Source organism: Haplochromis burtoni, unplaced genomic scaffold (genome assembly GCF_018398535.1).
Source record: "Haplochromis burtoni strain Fernald_Lab_line unplaced genomic scaffold, NCSU_Asbu1 Contig_13, whole genome shotgun sequence".
Taxonomy (NCBI): domain Eukaryota; kingdom Metazoa; phylum Chordata; class Actinopteri; order Cichliformes; family Cichlidae; genus Haplochromis; species Haplochromis burtoni.
Window position 1 is genome coordinate 1,691,566 of NW_024582374.1, and position 22,836 is coordinate 1,714,401.

The 22,836-nt window shown below is 40.1% G+C and overlaps 1 protein-coding gene across 17 annotated transcripts in view; it reads left to right on the forward strand.

The window, feature by feature from the left end:
• The window catches only part of kif1aa (kinesin family member 1Aa), a 47,844-nt gene that overhangs the window by 17,896 nt on the left and 7,112 nt on the right, over nucleotides 1–22,836 (forward strand). For 2 of the 17 annotated variants that reach the window (XM_042216329.1, XM_042216335.1), the window contains 25 exons: nucleotides 2,068–2,201; nucleotides 3,196–3,275; nucleotides 4,165–4,240; nucleotides 4,864–4,943; nucleotides 6,311–6,417; nucleotides 6,506–6,586; nucleotides 6,676–6,856; nucleotides 7,848–7,920; nucleotides 8,591–8,681; nucleotides 8,767–8,915; nucleotides 9,003–9,181; nucleotides 9,508–9,645; nucleotides 11,547–11,867; nucleotides 14,614–14,732; nucleotides 14,818–14,924; nucleotides 15,713–15,848; nucleotides 16,942–17,104; nucleotides 17,205–17,295; nucleotides 17,390–17,508; nucleotides 17,612–17,667; nucleotides 19,228–19,336; nucleotides 19,421–19,487; nucleotides 19,764–19,848; nucleotides 19,940–20,045; nucleotides 22,649–22,675. In XM_042216329.1, the coding sequence (XP_042072263.1) occupies nucleotides 2,068–2,201; nucleotides 3,196–3,275; nucleotides 4,165–4,240; nucleotides 4,864–4,943; nucleotides 6,311–6,417; nucleotides 6,506–6,586; nucleotides 6,676–6,856; nucleotides 7,848–7,920; nucleotides 8,591–8,681; nucleotides 8,767–8,915; nucleotides 9,003–9,181; nucleotides 9,508–9,645; nucleotides 11,547–11,867; nucleotides 14,614–14,732; nucleotides 14,818–14,924; nucleotides 15,713–15,848; nucleotides 16,942–17,104; nucleotides 17,205–17,295; nucleotides 17,390–17,508; nucleotides 17,612–17,667; nucleotides 19,228–19,336; nucleotides 19,421–19,487; nucleotides 19,764–19,848; nucleotides 19,940–20,045; nucleotides 22,649–22,675 (2,875 nt within the window). Of the gene's footprint in view, nucleotides 1–1,998; nucleotides 2,202–3,195; nucleotides 3,276–4,164; nucleotides 4,241–4,863; nucleotides 4,944–6,310; nucleotides 6,418–6,505; nucleotides 6,587–6,675; nucleotides 6,857–7,847; nucleotides 7,921–8,590; nucleotides 8,682–8,766; nucleotides 8,916–9,002; nucleotides 9,182–9,507; nucleotides 9,646–11,546; nucleotides 11,868–14,613; nucleotides 14,733–14,817; nucleotides 14,925–15,712; nucleotides 15,849–16,941; nucleotides 17,105–17,204; nucleotides 17,296–17,389; nucleotides 17,509–17,611; nucleotides 17,668–19,227; nucleotides 19,337–19,420; nucleotides 19,488–19,763; nucleotides 19,849–19,939; nucleotides 20,046–22,648; nucleotides 22,676–22,836 lie in introns of all 17 variants that reach the window. The other 15 variants (XM_042216300.1, XM_042216315.1, XM_042216339.1 and 12 more) reach the window with 12 other exon arrangements.

Sequence of the window (22,836 nt, forward strand, 5' to 3'; positions counted from 1 at the left end):
GAATAAACCTCAATAAACAAACTTAAAAGTTTGGATGTTGTGAGAAAACAGAATGCAATAATTTGCATATCTCATAAACATATTTTTATCTTCAATTAACAAAATAGAACGTCTAAGAAAAAGATGACCTCATCTTGAACTTGATGGCAGCAGCACAATCAAAAACGTTGGGATAGGGTGATTTCCAACTGTGTAGCATCCCCTCTTCTTTTAACAACATCCTATAAATGTGTGGGAGCCGAGGAGAGCAGCTGCTGCACTCTTAACAGGAAAACGTTCCTTCCTTGTCTGATTGAGGATTACAGTCCTGTTATTAACCTGTTGCCAGTTAACCTTATTAGCAGCGATATTTCCCTTAATTATTTCCTTTTAATTGTTTCTTCCTTCCAAATATTCTCATGAAAGAGTAAAAAGTCTCAGTTTAAATATTTAGTGTTCTGGGGTTAATGGAATATGCGTTTATGAGATTTGAAAATCATGCTGCCTTTATCTCCATTTCAAACATTATTCCAAGTGGGGGGTTTTTTGTATTTTATAATGAATAAATTAAAGAAAACGTACAGTATAGTTGGTCAATAGTAGCAATATAATTTGAACAGAAGTAAGCTATGTATTTTTAAAAATTATAGTACAGCTCAGTATGTTTATTAAGGTCTTTTTAAAGACCACACTGGCAGCAGCACATATAAAAAAAATGTTTTTATCCTGTTTTAGCTATAAAGCTATATAAAAGTGGACCAGGTGATATAACACCTTTCCTGTGTTAGATCCCTAAGTTCTCAAGTTCCCTGAAAAAGGTCATTTGTAAAAAATAGAACTTTTAAGAGAAAGAAAATGTCTCTACTTTAAAAAGATATTTGGATAATTACCTTGTTACATTTCCCTTTACAGTTTACGAATCATCAGTCTGTCAACGCCTGTTGGCAGGCAGGATAACAGGGCACAGAGGAACGATAAGATGAGGGTGATGATGTAGTCTTCAGACATATAATCACTTACATAATAGTGGATCTTTTAGGTCTTCTGCACTTTTCATGCCATAGATTTTTACAGTCTTTCCATAATACACAACTTAATTAACCGCAGAGGCAATATTATGTGATCAATCTTGGCGAGCCGAAGCCTGTCCAGATGGATGGGTGTGATACACTTGGCCAGTTTATTGCTCTGTGTTGCCATAGCAGCAGCAGCAAGGTTGTTATTATTGCTTTCTGCTCAGGCCTTTCAGGTGCCACGATAAATCCAAGATAAAGCTCTGAACAGAAAAATATAAGGGGCCCTTTTTTATGTGTTACTTTAATAATAGATTTACCCAGAAATTTCATTCAAAGCTAATCAGACAAACTCATCGCTGTGTCTGATCCTCTACCAGAGAAATGGATTTCTGCTTCCAGTAATTTGTTTGACATTAATAATTTCAGCAAAGCATGCTGAGCAGTAAATGCATCTTGCTGCTTTTAGATAATAATCTTAATTGAGAGTTCTGGCTTTCTAATGTTCTGTGCAGAAAATAAGACGCCATTAAAAATGAGTCATCGTGTTTGCGCACACAGGCTCTGCAGAGCTCACGTACTTTGTTGTTTTCCATAACTGGTGACAGTTTTTAATTTTTTGGTAGAGATGCTTGAATGGGAATGAGTAATGGAAATCTTTTCTCACGCTGCTCGAACAGTTTCTCAATGGTTCTGCATATCACGCTGTGCTTGAAGTTTTGTATGGTAGCTACATTTTCGTTGAGTCGTCTTGTGGCTGGATGGCCTCCTTGTTGCATCATTTGAGTTGTCTGTGGCTTTCTGCTGGTGCTGCCCTCGCTTCTGTGCTACCAGTTCAAATTTCTCTCTGTAAGTTAGATTTGTTTCAAGACACGTGTCTTCTTTCTTTTCTATTCTCTTCTCTTCCTTTTCTGTCTGCATTTCTCCGTTCTTTTACTCCCTGTTATCGATTACCCCAATCCCCGCTTCCTGTCCCCACTCCCCACGCCCCGTCCCACCCTGGCAGACATATCCGATTACAAGAACAATAACAATAAAGGCCAAGCTGTGAATCAAAGGGATGATCTCTCCACAGTGACCAATGCCATGACGGGGATGAGCCCCTCTCCATCTCTCTCAGCCTTGTCCAGTCGGGCCGGATCTATTGCCAGTCTGCACGATCGCATCATGTTCAGCCCAGGCAGCGAGGAGGCCATCGAGAGGCTGAAGGTGAGCACAAAACCCAGTTTAACCCCCACCCCAGTCTTACACAGTCAGAAAATAAAACTTCAGTGAGATTCACCAAGCATTTGTTGAGGTTCAGAGTCTTTCTAATTGTGGGCAGATTCAATAAAAAAGTTCAAAAAACCAAATTGGTCTTTTATACTTTTTGCCTTTCTGAGCATTTCCAGTAGATTATAACCCAAAACATGATTTCCTAAAAACAAATGGGTCTTCAGAAATTCCCAGAGCCCAACAAAATGACCACCAACAGGCTTCCGCGCGCATATTTCTGACCAAAACCCAGACTAAGGCCATTACACACTGAGCATATTGTGAAAATTCTGAATTTTATCGATGCAAACACAGTACACGCTGCATTTTTGCAAAGAATTTGTGGGACAGCCCACCACAATGCAACTCAATTCATCAAAGAACAGCAGAACTGGCAACCAGTTCTATTCACAGGTTCACACCGAGCACATGTGACAGACGTGAAAAAGGCTCGAGACGCCGTGGCATCTGTCACACGTGCTCGGTGTGAACCTCATCTGTGAAGAGAATGGGGCTCCACTGGGACACCTACCAATTCTCGTGTTCTCTGGTGAATGCCAATCAAGCTTTTTATGAGCAGTGTAGTTATAATTAAAATGATGCACCAAGGAGGACAAGCAGAGCAGGGTCACCCCAGGCCCCCCTTTATCTGTGTCCCTGGCGCTTTCGGCCATTTTAATACTCAGTGAAGCTCTACATTATGGCACAAAGACATTATATTCACACCCTTTTTTACATGCCAACATAAGGTCATCTAATGAAATCACAGATATGGGTCATTTAATTTCTGCTACTTAAAAAAGTAAGCAATTGAGTAAGCTAATAAAATACTGGAATATACTGGAATTCTATTGCTTCATTGCTGAATTTGGATGTTTCTTTGCGTTAAGTCCAGATATAGTTATTATTTAAATGATTATCACCACACTTTTTTATTTTTTAACGTCAGGAAACAGAGAAAATCATCGCTGAGCTCAATGAGACCTGGGAAGAGAAACTTCGCAGAACAGAAGCCATTAGAATGGAAAGGTAAGACAACCAGATGCTTAGTTTTATTTTAATTTATTTTATTGCATTGTTTAAATTCCTCTTTAAGATTAAACTTTGGAAATACTAAAGATGCCAAAACAGGAACACCATCCTAATAATTCAAGAAAAGAGAAACACAGGAGGATTACAACACACATACAAAAACTTAAATGCTGTAAGATGAGAGAGGTAATATTCAAAGGAAAAAAAAGGACAATTTCCTGAATTAAAATTTCTAAATTTCCAAGATTACAGTTGTTCATTTGCAGGAAAATATATTTCTTTAAAAAACAAACTTTTTTTTGTTTTTATAAAAGTTTTATAAAAGTTTTATAAAAAATAAAGAAGTTCTCTAAGGTTAGTAGTAAATATTCAAAGTTTCAAGGACATTAAAGATATTAAAGTCAAAACCTGCAAAAACTAAAGATAAAAAAGCATAAGAAACCTTGGTGTTCTGAGATTAAAGTCACAGGCTGGATAATCTCACCTACGCCACAGCGGCCATCAGGAAACGCTGTGTTAACGTTGTGATTCTGGGCTCAAATCAGGAATAACGTCATATTGCACCAAATGCAACCTACTACAGGCTAAGCTATAATCAACAAGAAAACCAAACTGATGTGGCATGTCCTCAGGTTACAGGATTGTCGAAGCAGTGACGTCTAGCTGTGGTTCTGTGATCAGATTGAGCTAATCTGGCAAAGTAACTGTTTGGCCAAAAATAAAAGCTTTCGGTGATCTGAGTATAGAGCAATTGGTGCCACTTCCAGAATAATATTGGGTCTATGCTTTATTTAGGAACATTTCTCATTGAATCAATGTTGAAAAAAAAGTATATTTACATTAAAAAAAATATCTCACTTGGTATGCTGATGATATTCGTCAACAGAGAGGCCCTGCTGGCCGAAATGGGTGTAGCAATGCGAGAAGATGGTGGAACAGTTGGTGTGTTCTCTCCAAAGAAGGTAAAAGATGTATTCTACTTCTCCAAAACCACTGTGATATAATCCTTACCGCTTCGATTATTCACTGCTGTGCTTGTTTATTTACCCCCAAAGCCCACTGATAGCCCTAGAAAGCCCGAGCCCGTGTTTATCGACACAGTCGGGCTGTTTTCCCCCAACGAGGTTTGTAGCTCTGAAGTGTTTAAAGTGTCTCCTCTGATGAGTGCTCGAGCCTCGTCGAGGCAGATCAGACGAGAGTTTCACTGTTTCATTAAGTGTTATCCTAAATCTACTTCATTACTCACTTCAAACACTCCCTCACTGCACCGAAGGCAGCCATGGGTGTAAACATGGGGGAAAAGATAATAGCAGTGCCCTAATTTCAGTGATTTATGGCTGCTTGCCTGCAGCCCCAAAACATCTGACTTCATTAAACACTCCATGCTGGGACGCTGTGGGGAGTGACTGCATGGTTTTAACTATTGCTGATTGTTTGATGTTTCTTACTGGGAGAGCTTGTATTTCAGACCACCTGTTGTGCACAGCTGACATATGTTATAATGTAAATAACATATGGATGTTGAATGACTCATGCATATTGCTTACCGAAAGTTAACAGTGAAATATTCCCCGTTCTGTGTCAGACGCCTCATTTGGTGAACCTCAACGAGGACCCTCTGATGTCTGAGTGCCTGCTGTACTATATCAAAGACGGGATCACCAGGTTAGAGGCTGACATTTTACAGCGTAATAAGAGGAAGGTGGTTCTCACCCTGAGAGGACAAAACCACTGCAGGGGAGACCAGGAGAAAATGCGATGTAAACAAATGTGATTTATGTAGAAAGTAAAGTCTGCTGAAGCTGTCATGATGACCTTTATTTAATTAAAACCCCACTTGGATCCTTTTTATTATTAGATGCCTCCCATATTATTGCGAATGACTCATAAAAAGTGTGGGGTCAGCTTATGATGAGGGCACACCAGAAAAAGTTTAAGAACTGCTGTATTAGAACGATACTGATTAAAAAAGGACATTGTTTTTATGCTAATCTAACTTCAAGAGACAACAGGCCTGCATTGCAAACATGTTCTCATCACATGGCGTCATATAATGTTGTGTCAGATGCCTGTGCCTCACTGGCACTAAATGTTCTCTGCCAGTGGTCCCCATTTAGAGACTCACATTTTGGTCACAGGTTTATCAGCCAGGAGATTGTGGTTTGTCGCCCATTTTGACCCTTGTATTGTATTTAGTACTTGTTTTTTTTCACTACATACACTGATTTATTTCTTAAATGAATATATTCATATACATAAACTGTATATGAAAGATGGACATGCCATAAAGCTGTAATGGTTTTAATAGGCAGTAAGTGGATGAGAATTTCTGTAGTTGTTAAAAAGAAAAGGCGCATTTCTTGGTCCCTGTCCTCAGTGAACACCTTCCTGATGAGATTATGGGCTTAGATGCTAGCTTCAATTAGCCACTATGTGATCGTACTCTGTCACACTGATGTGATTTCAAAAGGAGAAGTAGCAGAAGTGTCGCTCTTCAGAAATCACAGCCTGGTTACTAAAAGAAATTCACTCAGCTTGATGTGAGCAGCTTCCTGCCAGAATTCTTTTTTTTCTATGGATTCATCAGCCAAAGTAAAGGTATGGCTGGCTAATGATGTAGCCCAGCTAAGGAGGAGGCCATCAGTGATTACTTCCTGTGACACTGTCACCACCATGAGCCTCTTGTCACGGTGGATGGACGCTTTCTTCTGCACAGTGATACGATCTGATGGTGTAGCTTTGAACTGTTCACAGTAACGTTTGTGAATTTTTAAAGTAACCAGGACATGATTTCCGAAAACAAACATTGTTACTGTGTTTTGGGATTGGGGTTTGGTTTCAGGTGCTTTCAGCACATCTGTATAGCCCAACAATTTAGATGAATAAAAAGCACGACATGCAGGAGGAAAAAGACTACATTTGATTTTGAGGTAAACTGTCCCTTTAAATGAAAAAGGACTAAATGTTACATAGATGAAGTGTGTTATTAACTTGCTTTTATATATATTCATACTAACTTTTATGTATTTTAGGGTCGGTCGTTTAGATGCCAGCAGTCGCCAGGATATAGTCCTCAGTGGTCACTTCATAAAGGACGAGCACTGCACCTTCACTAGTTCTACTGGCCCAATGGGAGAAAGTGAGACTTGTATCTGTGCACATCAAAGTTAAACATTGCTGTAATGTTGTCAGCAAAACCTCATATGGAATTTTCTTTTCCTGAGCAGCAGTAATCCTTGAGCCTTGTGAAGGAGCTGAGACATACGTTAATGGAAAGAGGGTGACAGAACCCACTGTTCTGAAATCAGGTTGGTGCAACCTGTGCCATAACTAGCACAAACATTATATGCATAGATTTTGTACTTGTACTCTCTGATCTGATGTGATGCCCTTGCAGGAAATCGCATCATCCTGGGGAAGAGCCACGTCTTCCGTTTTAACCACCCTGTACAGGCCCGGGCTGACAGGGATAAGAACCCATGTGCCGAAACCCCTGTTGAGCCTGTGGACTGGGCCTTCGCTCAGAGGGAGCTGTTGGAGAAACAGGGCATTGACATGAAGCAAGAAATGGAACAAAGGTACGCCTTCAGGAATAAAGATACAGTAAAAGTCCATTTCTGGAACTTAAGGTAACAGTTAGTATAAAAAAAGGACCAGGTTTGCACCAATTCTTCTAGATTTTGCTATACCTATTGCAAGGTGCAATAAGGAAACAGTTTGTCCCAATGCACAGATAAACTGAATAAAATGTGTATTTTTATTCTTAGAGTAGATTTGAATGATTGATTGTTGTTCCTATCTTTCCTGTTTTACGTCAGAAATCAATCCCTGTCTATAAATAGTTCTGTCGTCTCCTCAGCCTGCTCATTTTTGTTTGCTCTGTTTGTTCCTGCCACATTTTTGTGCTTTGGATTACTTTGTTTCCACATGTTTTGGATCTTCTTTTTTTCTTTTGGACTTTGTTCTAATTTGGGCTCAGCAGTTAAGCTTGTGTCTTAATTTAACAGTCTTCGAGGGTACCACTCCAGAGACCCACAGCTATTTCTAAAACTGCATTCAGTTACTTTTTAATATTTTCTGAGTCTGAGACTTCTGAGCAATTTATGAGCCAGTCTTCATGTATTAGAGAAAAAGCATCAGATAAAGCAGTGAGGTTAAAAACAGTGTAACCATGGACTCTTACATGGTGTGCATAATCTATATAGCTTTATCCCCACTGTTGCTACTGGCTGCTTTGTAACCCACCTCCAATCCAGTTCCTCATTTTCATGCTCAAATCAAAGTCATATATATCTACTGTCATTAAAGTCTGATCTTTTCTGTGCCGGGGTCCTGCATTCAGGAAAGGTGGAGAAGTCAGGACATAACTTCCATATCTCCAAATGTAGATGACTACAGATGGAGTGAGAATTTGCTTTTGTGGTCCTGTCTGAAGCAGTGACCGAAGTTGCCACTTTACCCAAGCCTGAGCTTCTTTCTCAGTATCAATGGCTTAAAAACACACAGTGAGGTAGGGCATCACCCACCTACATCAAGTCTTTTTTGTTCACTTTGTTTTTTTGTCCTCAGGCTGCAGGAGCTGGAAGATCAGTATCGCAAAGAAAGAGAGGAGGCCAGCAACCTTCTAGAGCAGCAAAGACTGGTATGGTAATGAGAGTTCAGCTTTGACTGCTATCAGCAGTAATCATTAAAGTAAAACCAACAAAAAATCTATCTGAACTGTCGTACACACAGATGTAGCTGCAGTTTGTATATTTCAGTATTGGTATCTACTGCTTACATTATATAAACTGTATTATCAGTGAGCAGATTTACAGAAAATACCAAATAAAAAAATTATGATGGTGTTTTCAGATCAAATGTGAAGCAAAGTTCACCTTACTGGAATTTCTAGGCAATTTTGCAACTCACAAATATTACTCAGCAGGAGAAAGAAGAACCGATACATGGGATTACATAACAGACACATTTTATTTATTTATTTTTTAAAAAAAACAAGATTTAATCAGCAGATCTGACAGCCCACAAGCTACAGCATTTCATTTCTGATTCTCTGTGGCACGAGGAGAATCCACAGTCTGTGGGAGAATTTTATCTGGCAGGATCTGCAGCATAATATCATAAAGTATTTTTAATTCTCATGGATGTGTATTTGACAGTATTTATATGCACAGTTGTACGCCGCGACACATTTTTCCGCGCTTTAATTCTAAATGCAGTTTTTTGGGGCCTTTCATTTCACCAGTTATTAATGATTAATTCAACGTGAATGGCTTGTTCATGTATTTAAAACTTTAATTATAAATTATTAGGATTATGAAAGCAAGCTGGAGGCTCTTCAGAAGCAAGTGGACCGTTATAACCCAGAAGGCCCTGAAGAAGAGGAGGAACCGGAAGAAGAAGGTAAAAACAATTAATACTAAGACACATTTATAAATCTATATTAGGGATAATCATACCTTCATCGAGTCCTCTTTCTGGCCTACAGTGCAGTGGACGGAGAGGGAAAGAGAGCTGGCTGTGTGGAGTTTCCGTAAATGGCGATGCTACCAGTTCACCTCGCTGCGTGATCTCTTATGGGGAAATGCCATCTTCCTGAAGGAGGCTAATGCGATCAGTGTCGAACTTAAGAAGAAGGTTAGAAATGTCATTTAGACTGATGAATATATCCACAGGTCTACGCTGTGAAATGGCTCTTTGAGCATACTCGTTCTTCCCCTGCAGGTGCAGTTCCAGTTTGTGTTGCTGACAGACACTCTTTACTCCCCCCTGCCTCCTGACCTGTTGCCCCCAGAGGCAACTAAAGACAGAGAGAAGCGACAATTCCCACGTACTATCGTGGCGGTGGAGGTGCAAGATCAGAAGAATGGAGCAACTCACTATTGGACATTAGAAAAACTAAGGTGGCTGAACATGCACGCAAGTCTTTGATGAACAAAATCTTAAACTCATCTTGGTAATCAAAAATTCATTAAGTGTCGCACTGAAACTCTTGTTTTAGTGCTCTTCAGTTTATAAGTCAGTTTCTTTTATTGCAAACATTCGCTTCAATAATTGCACTTCCAAATTAAAAATATCTACCAACCTAATATCGAACAGCAATAAAAAAAAGAGCCATGCTTCAGTGTCTTCCTCAGTGCTATTTTATTTCTTCCAAGCTGTTTACTTTTTCTCATTAACACCCTGCTCTGTGTCTTTTTTATGTCTTCATTGTTGGTGCTTTCTGCAGGCAGAGGCTAGATCTGATGAGAGAAATGTATGATCGTGCTGCTGATGTGCCCAACAGTACTGTGGAGGACTGTGAAAATGTGATGACGGGAGGTGACCCCTTTTACGATCGCTTCCCCTGGTTCCGCCTGGTTGGCAGGTAAATACTGAGTCCAACACATCGGGACAGGAATAAGAAATACAGAGGCCAAAAAGACCAGTATTAGCCATAGCTATCAGAAATTTAGGATATAGGGAGGCTGCTGTCCACTTTTCCACTTGCAGGATGTCGTTCCTGAGAGTTAAAGTTCCAGGCACTTGGGTTGGAAATGCGGCTTTACTGTGTGTGGAGTGTACTCCGAAATGATGGGGACACCTGCATTAATTATCTGCAGTTCAGCCACTATAAAACCTGCCAGTACAAACTGAAGTAACAGTATCAAATACATTTGATAACAATACATCCCAGCTAATGACAGAGCTTTCTACATCAATGGGAAAATCATCTATGCAAGATTTGAGAAAAACATTTCGTCAGCCCTCCTACTCAAAACCTGCTGTTTCTTTCTCTTCCACCTTGGCACATGGCCTCCCAGTGTCTCTCTCTCGCTCTCGCTCTCTCACTTGCACCTGTTATGTAATATTAAGCTTCTCACTCCAGCCTTTAATGTTATTCAGCTCCTGCAAGACATGGAAACATTGGAAACTGTGCCCTTGAGCTGTTCTTTTTCAGGTTTTCAATCTGTCTGTCCATATTATAAAGGTGAAAGCAGGTGTATATTTATCCAGATGCACAACATTTGATGTTTTCAATGCTTTTAATAGTTTACTGCTATTTTATACTATATCCTTTACACTTGAAGTTTAAAAAATGTAGCTGCTGTCGAGAACTGATGGGTTGAATTAATACATAACTGAATACAAGCTCACTTTGTACATATGTGGCTGATGTGATAACTCAAAGTGACTGGCCATTTTCAAATGAAATCTGTATGACGTTTAATTTCTGTCATTACCTTTAGATGCAATTAAGCAAGCCCGTGAGCAAATGATCTTATTTCACACACATAAATATTCACTGCCAAAGCTCAGTTGCAGCATATAGTGTACCATTACAGTAATCCAGTGATTGCTGGGAGTAAATCCAACTGTAACAAGTGCCTGTTAACAGGTTGGTCAACAGAATTCATTTTGTGAGCAAATATGGTGTCAAACAGCACTGTCTACAGCAGGAGTAGGGGCACTCCAGGGCTCAGTGACCGGTGTCCTGCAGGTTATAGATATCACCCTGGGTCAACACACCTGAATCAAATGATTAGTTCATTATCAGCCTCTGGAGAACTTCAAGACATGTTGAGGAGGTCATTTAGCCATTTAAATCAGCTGTGCTGGATAAAGGACACATCTAAAACCTGAACTCTGGCCCTTGAGGACTGGAGTTGGACTCCCTCGGTCTATAGAACTGAAGCTGTCATTTAAGGAGGTTCTTTGCACGTGATCCCTTAAAAAGTGATCAATCATGGGACAGAGCTCCTTTGATGATTGGCTCACTTGGCATGATTAACTTTGGTTCCTTCCCCTGCTCACTTTTTTTTAACAGTTTAGATTACAGTTACCTGCAAGAGTGCGCATTCCTTGAATTGCCTTCTCTACATTTTATTCATCTTAGCCTCTTCTTTTAATACGCATGTGTAAAAATCTGTACTTAAAACAGTAAATTTGAATTCCCCTGACACTCACCAAGCAGAAACTTACATGTGCGGTTAAATCTGCGCATGAGGACTGGGCAAATTACAGTGAATACCTGTGTAGGTGAAATAATACTTGTTTTTGACATGCCTAAAGTTAGAAATGTGTCTATCTATATCCCACGATCAGCACAACATTTGTAGCTTTCTGCAGTCTCCCATCTGTCTTCTCTTTCTCTGCTCTTTGCTCAACACTGAAACAAACAATAAAAGCTGTTTCTGACTCAGAGGGAAGAAGGTTTTCTCCTGTGGATCAGTGCGTCCCTTCTCTCTAACTGTACTAACCTAGTTCCCATGTCTCTGGCTGCACCAGAAATCCCATTTTCAACACATGCATGAGCGAGCGCATGAGTGACCCCACCCCATCCCCGACCCTTTCCACCTCTGAAATTACTGAGCTGGCTGACTCGCAGCGGGAGGGTCGCGGGGAGGAGGAGGAGTTGGAGGATTTGGACGACCTGGACGATGATATCTTTTTGGACGACCCGAGCTCCGAGCTCGGGGTAGAGGATGATGATGATGATGATGATGATGATGATGATGATGATGATGATGAGAGAGAGCTCTGCCGAGGCTCCAGCGAAGGCCTGGATCCCTTTTACGACCGCTCACCATTATTCAGTGTAGTGGGAAGGTTGGTGAGGTTTCAGGAGCATGCTGATGGAGGAAACTAGCTCTTTCACGCTGAGATGCAAGGTCCCTTTCCCTTGGCAAACATCAGGATAGATGGAACAGTATTCTTGGAAATGCAGTGAATAATAGCGTGTATATCTTCACATAGCCCTCCTTGAGTTGTGGGCTGGGTATGCATAAATACACAAAATATAACCATAGTGTGCTTTGTTATTTTATGTGGCAAACATGAGGTGTGATCTTAAAGTGATTCTCTCCATAAAAATTAAAAAGCAAAGCATACCTAAGTTGATTTTTGCCAAACACCCTGTAAGGTTATCTCTTTGTGCACCTCTGGATAGCTTCCAGCATGACAGCAATGTTTATATGACCAAGACTGTCTTTATTTGGCCCAAAACCACAGTTCAGCTTGTTCTCAGATGCCACTGGATGTTAAAGTAAAACTTTGCATTTCCAGTCAGTGCACTGTATTTTGTTAATTTGACATTTTGAAGCTACATTATTTGCATTTTGGCAGCTGCTATGTTGTTTATTTGGACCCCATAGTGATGATATCGGAGGTTGTAATGCTTGAATTCATCAAAATTGGTACAGAAATTTATTGGATGGTCTTTATCACAGAGGTCAACATTAAAATAGCATTTTAACATGGGAGTCAGTAGGGATTGACTTGCTTTTGGAGTCAGGATAAGTGGTTACTAGTGGAACCGCAGGCTTGGCCCTTGGATGCTGGCTCATGTTTTCAGCCCTGCAGCATCTCCTAATCCAGTAGACTGACTTAGTTCTTGGACACTCTTCCACTGAAAAAAGCTCTTTGGTCTTTGGGTTGTAGATAGAGATCCAGCTCTCTTTATTAAGGATAATCCTGAACATGAACGTAGTGACCTAATTTTCATAAAGTCCATGGCAAATCTTCAGGTGAAAGTGGTCATCAGCCATCCAAAGAGTGATTCAAATAGACGCTACACTGCCAGCACTCTAAGGTTACACAAGGAGATGACCTTGAAGGGGAAATTAGTCAAACTGAAGTCTTCTCCAAATTACTGTCCACCTCAGAGCTCTGCTGGTTCAGTGTTAACACTGGCATGAAGCATTTCAGTTGGAAAGCTGCAACCGAAATTTGGAAAACAACTTTTCCTACATTTTTTTTTAATTGTGGCATTTCCTTTTACTGATTTCCTTAAACACTTGCTTACTGCTCAAAGTCAAACCAGACCCTTTAGTGTCTTGCCTTAGCTTTCACAGTATCTCTAAATCTTGAGCTGAAAATGTTGAGTACCACACCATGCGGACACTGGAGTAGACATTTCTGGACTTTAAGGTCCATCTTTTCCTTTTTATCTTTAATCTCTCTTTCAACTAAATGCTTATTTTTCTTTGCTTTTGGAGTGGGGGTATACAGTGGCTCGATGCGTCTCACTCTTACTTAAATTCTTCTTAAATTCAGTCCAGAGTGGGTCCATTTATGCTTCTTGTTTCTATGCAGTGCTGACGCTGCACGGCTGTTTGAGGTGTATGTCAAATCATAGTGGCTTATAAAAAAGAAAAAGGACTTTTGACTCCCCAAAGCACTGATGCAGCTCAAGAAGTAGATAGAGGTCTGATGTGCATAGTAAGAGGAACAAACAGCGAAATGTTCTCACCGTGCTGTGAAACCTGAATACGGTTGAAAGAATCTGAAAATTTTTGAGCTAAGTGGTGTTCGAACAAAGACTCAAAATCTCAAGATGAAAGAGCTGGTTTCTGCAGCAGCTGTCTCTTTTAGGCATGCCAGAGCACAAGTCTTTTCATTTTGACCTTTTTTTTTTTTTTGTCGGTTTTTACGTGAATACGTCTGATGATGAACTCGTACCCCTATTTTGTAGAAATTACCACTCCGGCCCAGGAGGTGCACTTTGATTTCTGATGTCATTCGTTGGTTTTTGATGTAGCATACAGTCTATGAAGCTGTTGGCAGTTTTGATTCAAGCTGAGCCATGTTCCGTATGATGATTTCTGTTCCATTTGCTTTTGATTCCTTTTGAGTCAAAAAGTTGAAAGCATTTTTGTTCACCTTTTTTGTCCTGAGCATGCCTTATTTGCACCTCACCAATCTTGTCATAAGCCTGTCCTTTTTTACGCTGTCCACCCTTAAATGTCTATCCCTATTGGCTTGTGAAAAATGTGGATCAGTTATTCTATTATTTTTAAGAAAAGCATTTCTAATGCAGCTGTTCCCAAATTTCTATTCTCAAAGAAACATAGTCTGTAGCAAAGTGCTTTAAGTTCTCAGTTTGGCTTTATACATTATATAGAGTCATTGTCATGATAGCATGTGATCATAAAGCAATGCATTAAAATGAATTCATTGCTTACGACGAAAACATCTGCTATCCAGCAAAGTCTTGAGCTGGGTTCTAATTTTTGAAGTTAATAAAAAGAATTGAAAGTTTAGCCTTACATACATGCTCCTTAGCCTCACTATCCTTCATCAGTACAACTCAAAGGTTTAGGGTTATTGCATGTGACCCATTATTGACCTGATTATATAGTCATTATTGGATGATAAGGATAAGCCCACTCCAAAGCAATAGTAAAGGGCAGCCATGGCCGTCGCAAGAGCAGTCCCAGCTTCTGTTTGGTTGCTTTGCAGTTCTGTGTTCTGTTGTCCAGTCCAGTGATTTTTATCAAATGTGGCACGTCTCCTTGGTCTGGTTCTTGTTAATGCTTTTTTTCCCCTTTTATTTTCTCTTTGGCTTCCCATGCAGGGCTTTTGTTTATCTGAGTAATCTGCTGTACCCGGTTCCGCTCGTCCATCGCGTGGCCATTGTCAGTGAGAAGGGAGAGGTAAAGGGCTTCCTTAGGGTGGCAGTACAGGCCATATCAGGTAAGGCTCAAATCCTCAGACTCACGATCGTTGAAGCGATTGACGGGGCAAGCTGTGTGTGATTTCTGGAGGGAGTGAGGTGAAGGTTCTTTGTGTTTCCCTCCAGCTGATGAGGAGGCTCCCGACTACGGCTCCGGAGTGAGGCAGTCGGGCACTGCCAAAATCTCCTTTGAGGATCAGCAGTATGAAAAGGTAGTGAAAAACACACTATAGTTATTACAGTTAGTTTTCACAGTGTAGGATTTACTTCTGTATACAGTTGCCGTCACAATTTTTGTGATTTTAGGTGTTTACAAAAAGAGTTGAATTACACGCTGTTCTAAGGCTTCTTAACATTTGTAACATTTTTGTAGAACTCGATGTACCCTCTCAATAGATTTAGGGTTTTCTGGCCATACAAACATGCTGGTCAGTGGCTTTGACCAATCACTTATCTCGAATGTAAAGAAAGGATCCTGCCATCATACAGCGCTGTGTCACCAGTGTAGACGTTTACTTCACTCAGATAGCACCAAACTGTTACTTTTGCTAATATTCCTGCCTTCTCTCCAACTGATAGATGTATTTTGTATTTTTTTTTCAATTTTAGAAGAACTTCTTTTACCATTTAAGTTTCCTTTGATGCATTTTCTGTATTTATAGAAACAGCCTCCAAGTACAAGGGCCAAACTCTGAATCATCTCCAGACCTTTTATCCACTTATTTTATGAAGAAATTACCAAGAAATAACCCATACCCGTCATTAAAATTGCCTTTGAGAGAATTCCAACTACATCTGAAATATGTGACTATATTTAGAAATGTGTTATTTCTCTACAATGAATGCAATAGTGGCGCTCAAATGAAGAGGGAAATGCAAAATAAAGCCCTCGTTATCATATACAATAAGTGAAAAATGTTTTGGTAGACAACTAAATGAGTAAATGATGTAACTGTTTAAAAATCTGAGGACTGTTCACCACTCTGCTGTGCTCCTGTAGTTCCAGTCAGAGTCCTGCTCTGTAGGACTGTCCCGCACTGGGATTTCTCAGGAGGAGCTTCGGATCGTGGAGGGAGAAGGGCAGAATGCAGAAATGGGGCCGTCAGCTGATGAAGTCAACAACAACACATGTGCGGGTAATCGTATTTTACGAGTGAATGGGCACATGTTCTGCGTGTTTGCTTGTGTCTGTATGTGTGTGTATGGTCTCCTTTTTGGCTCAGCAGACTGAAAATTCACAGGAAAGACTTTAAAAGAAATTATGTTAGATAGGCTTGGATTTGGAGGGCAGACAATGGCAAACGGTGGCTCATGTGGAAGACGTATAAATTAGCCCAAATGCTTGTCTCCAATTTCTTGGTAACTCCAGTCCATTCCTCGTCTGTTCCAGTAGAATTTATTGACAGTCAGCTCAGCATCTACCTGGAATGCAACCTACCCAACAAAAACATTAAACAGAAGTGTCTAAACATCACTGAGATCTGTTAATGAGTAAAAATGTGAAAAACTTGTCTTTTGAAGTCATTGAAAACACATTTCTTTACTCCTAAAGAAAATTTACTACTAAATGTGGTTGAAATCTAAAAGTGGTTGAAGTCCTCACCGACCTCCCCTCAGACAACCAGGAGATTTGAACCCAGATGCTTCTTGCTCTTTTTTTATTAACACTAATGAGATCATCTAATGGTCAGAATGATGCTGTAAAATATTCTGCGCCAGACATTTTACAAATAAAAAAGATGCAAAAAACAATCAAAAAAGCAAAAACACCCACTAAATCTAATAAAAACACACAAAGGAGTAAAAGGAGAGGCCTTTTTAAACAGCAGGGATTTATATAACATCCATACAGTGTTATACAATCTTGCAGTGTCTTTCACCTCACGTACATGTATGCAGTATTTACCAAAGTCAAAGTGTAGAATTAACAGTGTCTGAATTTCTTGATCAATAAAATAGATCACTCTAAGTAGATTGATGATTTATTCATGGCCTTTAGATCAAAAAACTAGAATATCAACACTGAAAAGTCAAGACCCTTGCTACTGGGAAACCTTTAGGTTGTCCAATATCCTCGAATAACAAAGCTTAATCTTTAAAAATTAAACATGAAGGTCACACCCACCAACCAGATTTAGGTTAGGAAAGAACTTTCATGGATGTCTAGTCTAGTTTCCAACCTGCGTTTATTTTTCTTTTTTCCTTTTTCTTTTTTGTGGTTCCTTGCAGCTGGATCAGATGAGGTGGAGAATCCACTGAAGGCTGGTCTGGATGGAGCACTCGATACAACTCTGGAACATCTCAGGATCGGTAATATTTTTACCTTCAGAGTGACTGTCCTGCAAGCCTCCAGCATCTCTGCGGAATATGCCGACATCTTCTGCCAGTTCAAGTAAATTGCTCTTCACAATATTTCCGCTGGAGATTTGTGATCGTTGGTGTTCTTTTTACTGTTTTACATGCAAACTTTGCATTGATTACTTTGTCTTTAGCTTCATCCACCGCCATGATGAGGCCTTCTCCACTGAACCCCTAAAAAACACAGGCCGCGGCCCTCCTCTCGGCTTCTACCATGTGCAGAACGTAAGAAGAGTCGGCTCGTGTCCTGCACAGCTTTATGCATTGTTCTGTATTTAAGAGTTTAGGCACTAAAATGGACTGTTTTTTATTTTTGTAGATTGCTGTTGAGGTTACTAGATCATTCGTGGACTACATCAAGACTCAGCCAATTGTGTTTGAAGTCTTTGGCCACTACCAGAAGCAGCCTTTTCTTCCTCTTTGTAAAGATGTCATGAGGTACTGTGTTTGCTTATAGCATTTACTGCATTTATACACATACTATGATGAATATGCTTGCAATTCTTTATATTCATACGTAACCGTGTGTTGTGACACCCAGTCCACTACGCCCCTGCAGGAGACAGTTTCCACGAGTGATGCCTCTCTCCAAACCAGGTAAATAAGATGCTCTGCTCGTGTCTTATCATTTATTTTTGTTGTATTGCTGTGATACTCGTCTGCTTGCAAGTCGTATCATCTCAGCTTCATGTTGTTGGGTGCGAGCAGTGGATCCTGACGCCTCGTCGGACCGGGAGAAATCGCTGGAGCTCATCCGATACTTGGTCCCAGATGTGTTCAATGGGTCACTGGTGGACTCGCTGTCAGGCCACGCTCTGTCTGCCGCTGGCTTAGCTGCTTCCTTCCTGCTGGAAGGAAACGAGCAAGCTCAGCTGCCAGCTCCACCCATCTCTATCTGTTCAGTTATTAAAGCTCAGAAGCCGGGTTGGTCACTGATTGGTCAGATCCAAGAGAATCCTGCAAGTGGAAACCCTTTTTTATATCGAGTGTTTTTCTTGGTGTGACTTAAATGAGCCAAGTGCATTTTAAAAGCACTAAAAGTATCTCTTCCAGCTCTAAGGTTTTGTGACTGAGTCGCCTCGTAGATAAAGCACTAACACAAATATTCAGTGTCAGTTACTAGTTGCTACTTGCTGTGTAGTAAAACTCAAGTTAATCGATATAAAAGGGGAGTTTTCATGTGTCAGGATTCTGCAGTTGGATTGGCTCTCTTGTACTGTGTGTTCACTGTTATGTGGTGCGTTCTCCTTGCAGTTCCCTCTTTGAGCTCCTCTTGATTGGATCACAGTGCCTTTCTTCTATATTAGTCTGCCACGAATGAAACTCTCTCCGATGGGAATGTTAACTATAATGTACATTGTGGTGCATATGCATATATAACACACCTGAGATTTATCAATCCCTGGGAATAAATTCACATGTTATAATAGGAAAGCAATCAATCCAAGGAGGTAGAAAACAAACAGATGAACAATATTAGCGTTAGTTATCCACCAGATTGTTATTTCAGTTATTCCGTTGGCTAAGAATTATATCGCATCTCTAAAAGTGACACTTAAAGCACCTTTAATATATATAAATACATAGTAACTCCCACAATGCATCACATTATATTGTATTTATTCTTATAAAATTGATTTCTGCTTCAGCTTGGGACAAATTTAAGGGATGCATGGATTTTTTTTTCTTTACCTCTGAACTGCTTTTGGGCACCAGTGGAAATTAAAGGATTTCTTTAACTCTTAGTCAGTCTTATTAACATTATAGACTTACTGTACAAAAATGTTACTATTATCCATCAGGCGACCAAGCTTTTATAGAGATTAAGATGTCTGGCATTGTAAATATCCCCACTTGGTCACCTGAACGTTAAAGTGCTTTATAAAGACATACATATGCATTCTCTCGCCTAAAGGATGGTTCAGACTTTTATTTCTTTACACAGAGCGGTCAAAAATGTGCTAAATGAAAAAAAGCTTCTTGTACAGTACTGAGTGGGTGCTCCTTCCCTGAATCACTGATTTCCTTTCTTCTCCCGTTTCTCTTTCCTTTGTAGGGTAGGTAGCTGTTCTCCCTGCTGTTAGCTGCTAGCCTGCACTAGGTTTACCCCTATTGTGCCTTCTTGTATAATCCTATTTCTAATCTTTTTCAACGCAGTACCTGCCACCAAACTGACGGCCATGACCCGTCCACAGGCAGGACCCTGTCACTGTAAATATGACCTCATGGTTTTCTTCGAGATCTGCGAGCTGGAGGCGAACGGGGAGTGAGTATCCCGAGTCAGCAGAAAATTGGGAGAATTTGATGGGCCACAGAAATCTCTGAGACTCTCTTTTTTTCTGTCATTCAGCTACATCCCTGCAGTAGTGGACCACAGAGGAGGAATGCCCTGCCATGGCACATTTCTTCTGCACCAGGTATCTTAGTCAGGCTGGGAGCAAATATGTTGCAGTCAAATCAACTGTCATCAAAGGATCTTTTATGCCTGAAGACATTCGCATTTGCCCTCTCATAGCTCTGCTCTGAGAGGGCAAATGCAATTCTACCCAGAATGACGCACATCAAAAGCGTCTCCAATTTGGTCTTAGTAATTGTAGACAGCCTGTTCAGTGGATGTGTCACGCTCTGCAACCTTTGAAAAATGTCGTAAAAGCATATTCTGTGTGCTCACTCTATCTTTGTTCCTTCTTCAGGGCCTCCAGAGGAGAATCACCGTTACTATTGTACATGAATCTGGAAATGACATAGAATGGAAGGAAGTCCGTGAGCTTGTTGTGGGTAAGACTGATGTTCAGCTTCTCTAAAGCTGAATACATTTTACCAATAGTCTGTATGAGCTGTTCTCACTGAGGCATTTCTGCTTTCCCAGGACGTCTGCGCAACACGCCCGAATCTGATGAGACCATCATTGATCCTAATATTCTATCTCTCAACATTTTATCTGTTGGGTATGTCAGGCCCCTGCACGATGACAGGTATGTACTATGCTTAATGTTTGAAGCAAATATTTTTCATCTAAATAGCAAACTACTGTGTTCCCATAGCTTTTTGAATTATGTGGCAGCTCAGCTGAATTTGGAAACCACTTTACGGTTCTGATGTTTGTGAGTCTTATCTGAGAGTGCGCGTTACTGCTGCGGCAGCTCCTGCACTGGAACACGACACACGGCAAATGCATGGCACATATGGGGTGACCAGGTGTCCTCAAACTTCATTTTATTAACCCGTTCTCCCACATTTTGATTAGCTCATGTTTGCCAGAGTCAACAGATGCTTGCAGGAAATATGTGGCTTGAAAATAAGTGCGCGGATTTATGAAGTTACCATAAAACCTAAAAATGATTTGGAAACAGAATAGCAACTGAAACAGAAGCTAACAGTTTTAATGCTTTCTGGAAAAGACAAATGAAATAAACAAGTATGTAAAGACCATTAAAACAAGCCTTTGCTTCCATTTGTGCTCGTAAAAAGTAAACCATATTTGTTCTTCAATTACAAGTGAGATTTATGAAATAATTTATAGCCCACAAAATCTTTAATGACATCTAATCTGCTGGGATCTGGTCACCCTAAGCATATAAGTTGTAAAAAGCATGGCAGCAGAGTCACAGCTTGAATGTTATGTAAGGAAACTCTGCCAATTCCCTTTGTGTTCTTATCGTTATCACTGTAACTGCATGAATATGCTGTAGATCCCTCTTTCTGACAACAGCAGGTCAGATCCAGAGTCACTTTCTTTGAGTTATTTAAGAATCTCTTTAAAGCTACACTTACCACACCAGTAGCTCTGAAGTCACTCGTCCATGCTGGCTGCGCGACCCTCCTTGGTGTTAATATATGCTGCTGTTGGTTGTCTCATTGCACCTACATGTTGCATCTCACTGTGTTCATCACCTCTCATTTAAATCCTCTCATCACTGACCCCAGTGTAGGTTTAAAAAGTGTTTTTTATTAACCGTGCACCTTAATTTTACTCTGTGTAAACAGATCAGTATAAAATAGAAATGCATGCCCTTCTAACTTTTCCACTGCCATGCATTTCTTTACTTAAATATAAAATCACTAACACACTATTTTGTTGTTGTTTTCTACTCAGTGCAGAGTCATTCATTTGACATGCAGCATTTCATCATTTTATTAAATCACCTGATTGACCTTCACTTTTCTAATGACCCTGGAAATGATGTTTCTGGGTGTGATGTACAACTGGAGCCTAGTTTATAAAGAAAAACAGAAGAACAGAGAAGGTGTATTGTTCCCTTAATGAGTAATAGCATAACTAACACAAAGTTCACAGGAAAGAGGTTAGAATGAGCTGTGGTGAATGTATAACAGAAAAATATGTTCTGACTTTTATACATGCAACTTTTTGTACAGACACTCATTTTATGCATCATTTCCTTGCCTCCTTTTCTTGCATTTTATCACAATGCAAACCAAGGAGGTAAGAGAGGAGTTGAGCCAACATTTAACAGAATGAGAGGCTGCAGAGACATCATTTTAAAGTGATTTTAATTCAAAGTGTAGTGCAGAAGCAGTATCTGGCCATTGCTTTGTTACAGCTGCCACTGGTATTATTTGATAGCGGTACACATTGTGAGAAGAGTGTAGAGATATCATGCATTTTTTTTGATAATCCTCTCCACACTAATGGAGACAGGCAGAAAGAAAAAATGAATACAAAAGAGTAATTACTTCTCCTGTTATGGTTTTTACATACCTTTCAAGCTCAAAAGACTTCCATAAATTACATAAATGTATGTGCTTCCTCCTCCTTCCTCTCCTCTGTGTGTTTTATAAATTGAGACATCCTTCAGGATTGATTTAATGTGGAGTGTCTGGCAGAAGGATGGAGGAGAGAGGAGTCGAGGAAGTGCAAAACAGAGAAATGTAAAAAGCCCAGTTTGCACAGCTTAATGTTAGCATCCCACCAGTAGAGGGCAGTAGGTTTCTTTTTTACAGCTGATGAGAATTTAGGATTAAACAGCAATTGATTTGTAGATGGACCATTCGGTTAATAAATCAAGTAATTGCTGCCATAAAAGATGTTATTAACTCTTTTTTTGCTTCTTTATTAATATCTAAAATTACTTAACTCTCGTCCTTGTATAAATCTTATGGTAGTAACTCTTATGTAGTAGTAGACCTCCATGAGTATATTTACAATATAAGAAATATGAATGATAATATTGTAATTATTCACATAAAAAGTCCTGAAAATTATAGCGCATCCTGACCCTGCTTTTTTTCCTCATTGCTTAATCTCTCTTGCTTCCCGTATCGCCAAGAAATCTAACAACATCAGCAGCAGCATCGTCCAGATTTGGGTTTACTGCGTTTTAATGTAAAGCAACCGAGAGCTCCATACTGTACTAACCTCTAACCTCTGCTGGATCAGCCTTTCTTTAACCCTAATTGTTTGTCGTGTTATGGGCTCAGTAGCCAAAACTTAAGCTTAATGGCTAAGCGCCAGATCAAGCTGCGGTCCAGTGTGGTCAGAAACTAACATCACAGTATATGATGCTAACATTTTTCTCCCTCCAGTCCACTAACGGAATGTTGTTTTTTGCTTTTGCAGACAGTTTCTTGATTCGGACATGCCTAGGTATATTATTTGCCTCTGTTTTCATGCTCTTAAGTTACACGAACGCCTCATCTTTCTAACGTCCTCCATACCCTGTCATCTCTTTCGTGATTTTGTTACCTTCTCTCTGACTCTGTCATTGCTGTCAGCATTTCAATTGTGCCTCTTTGCTTCTCTGGCTG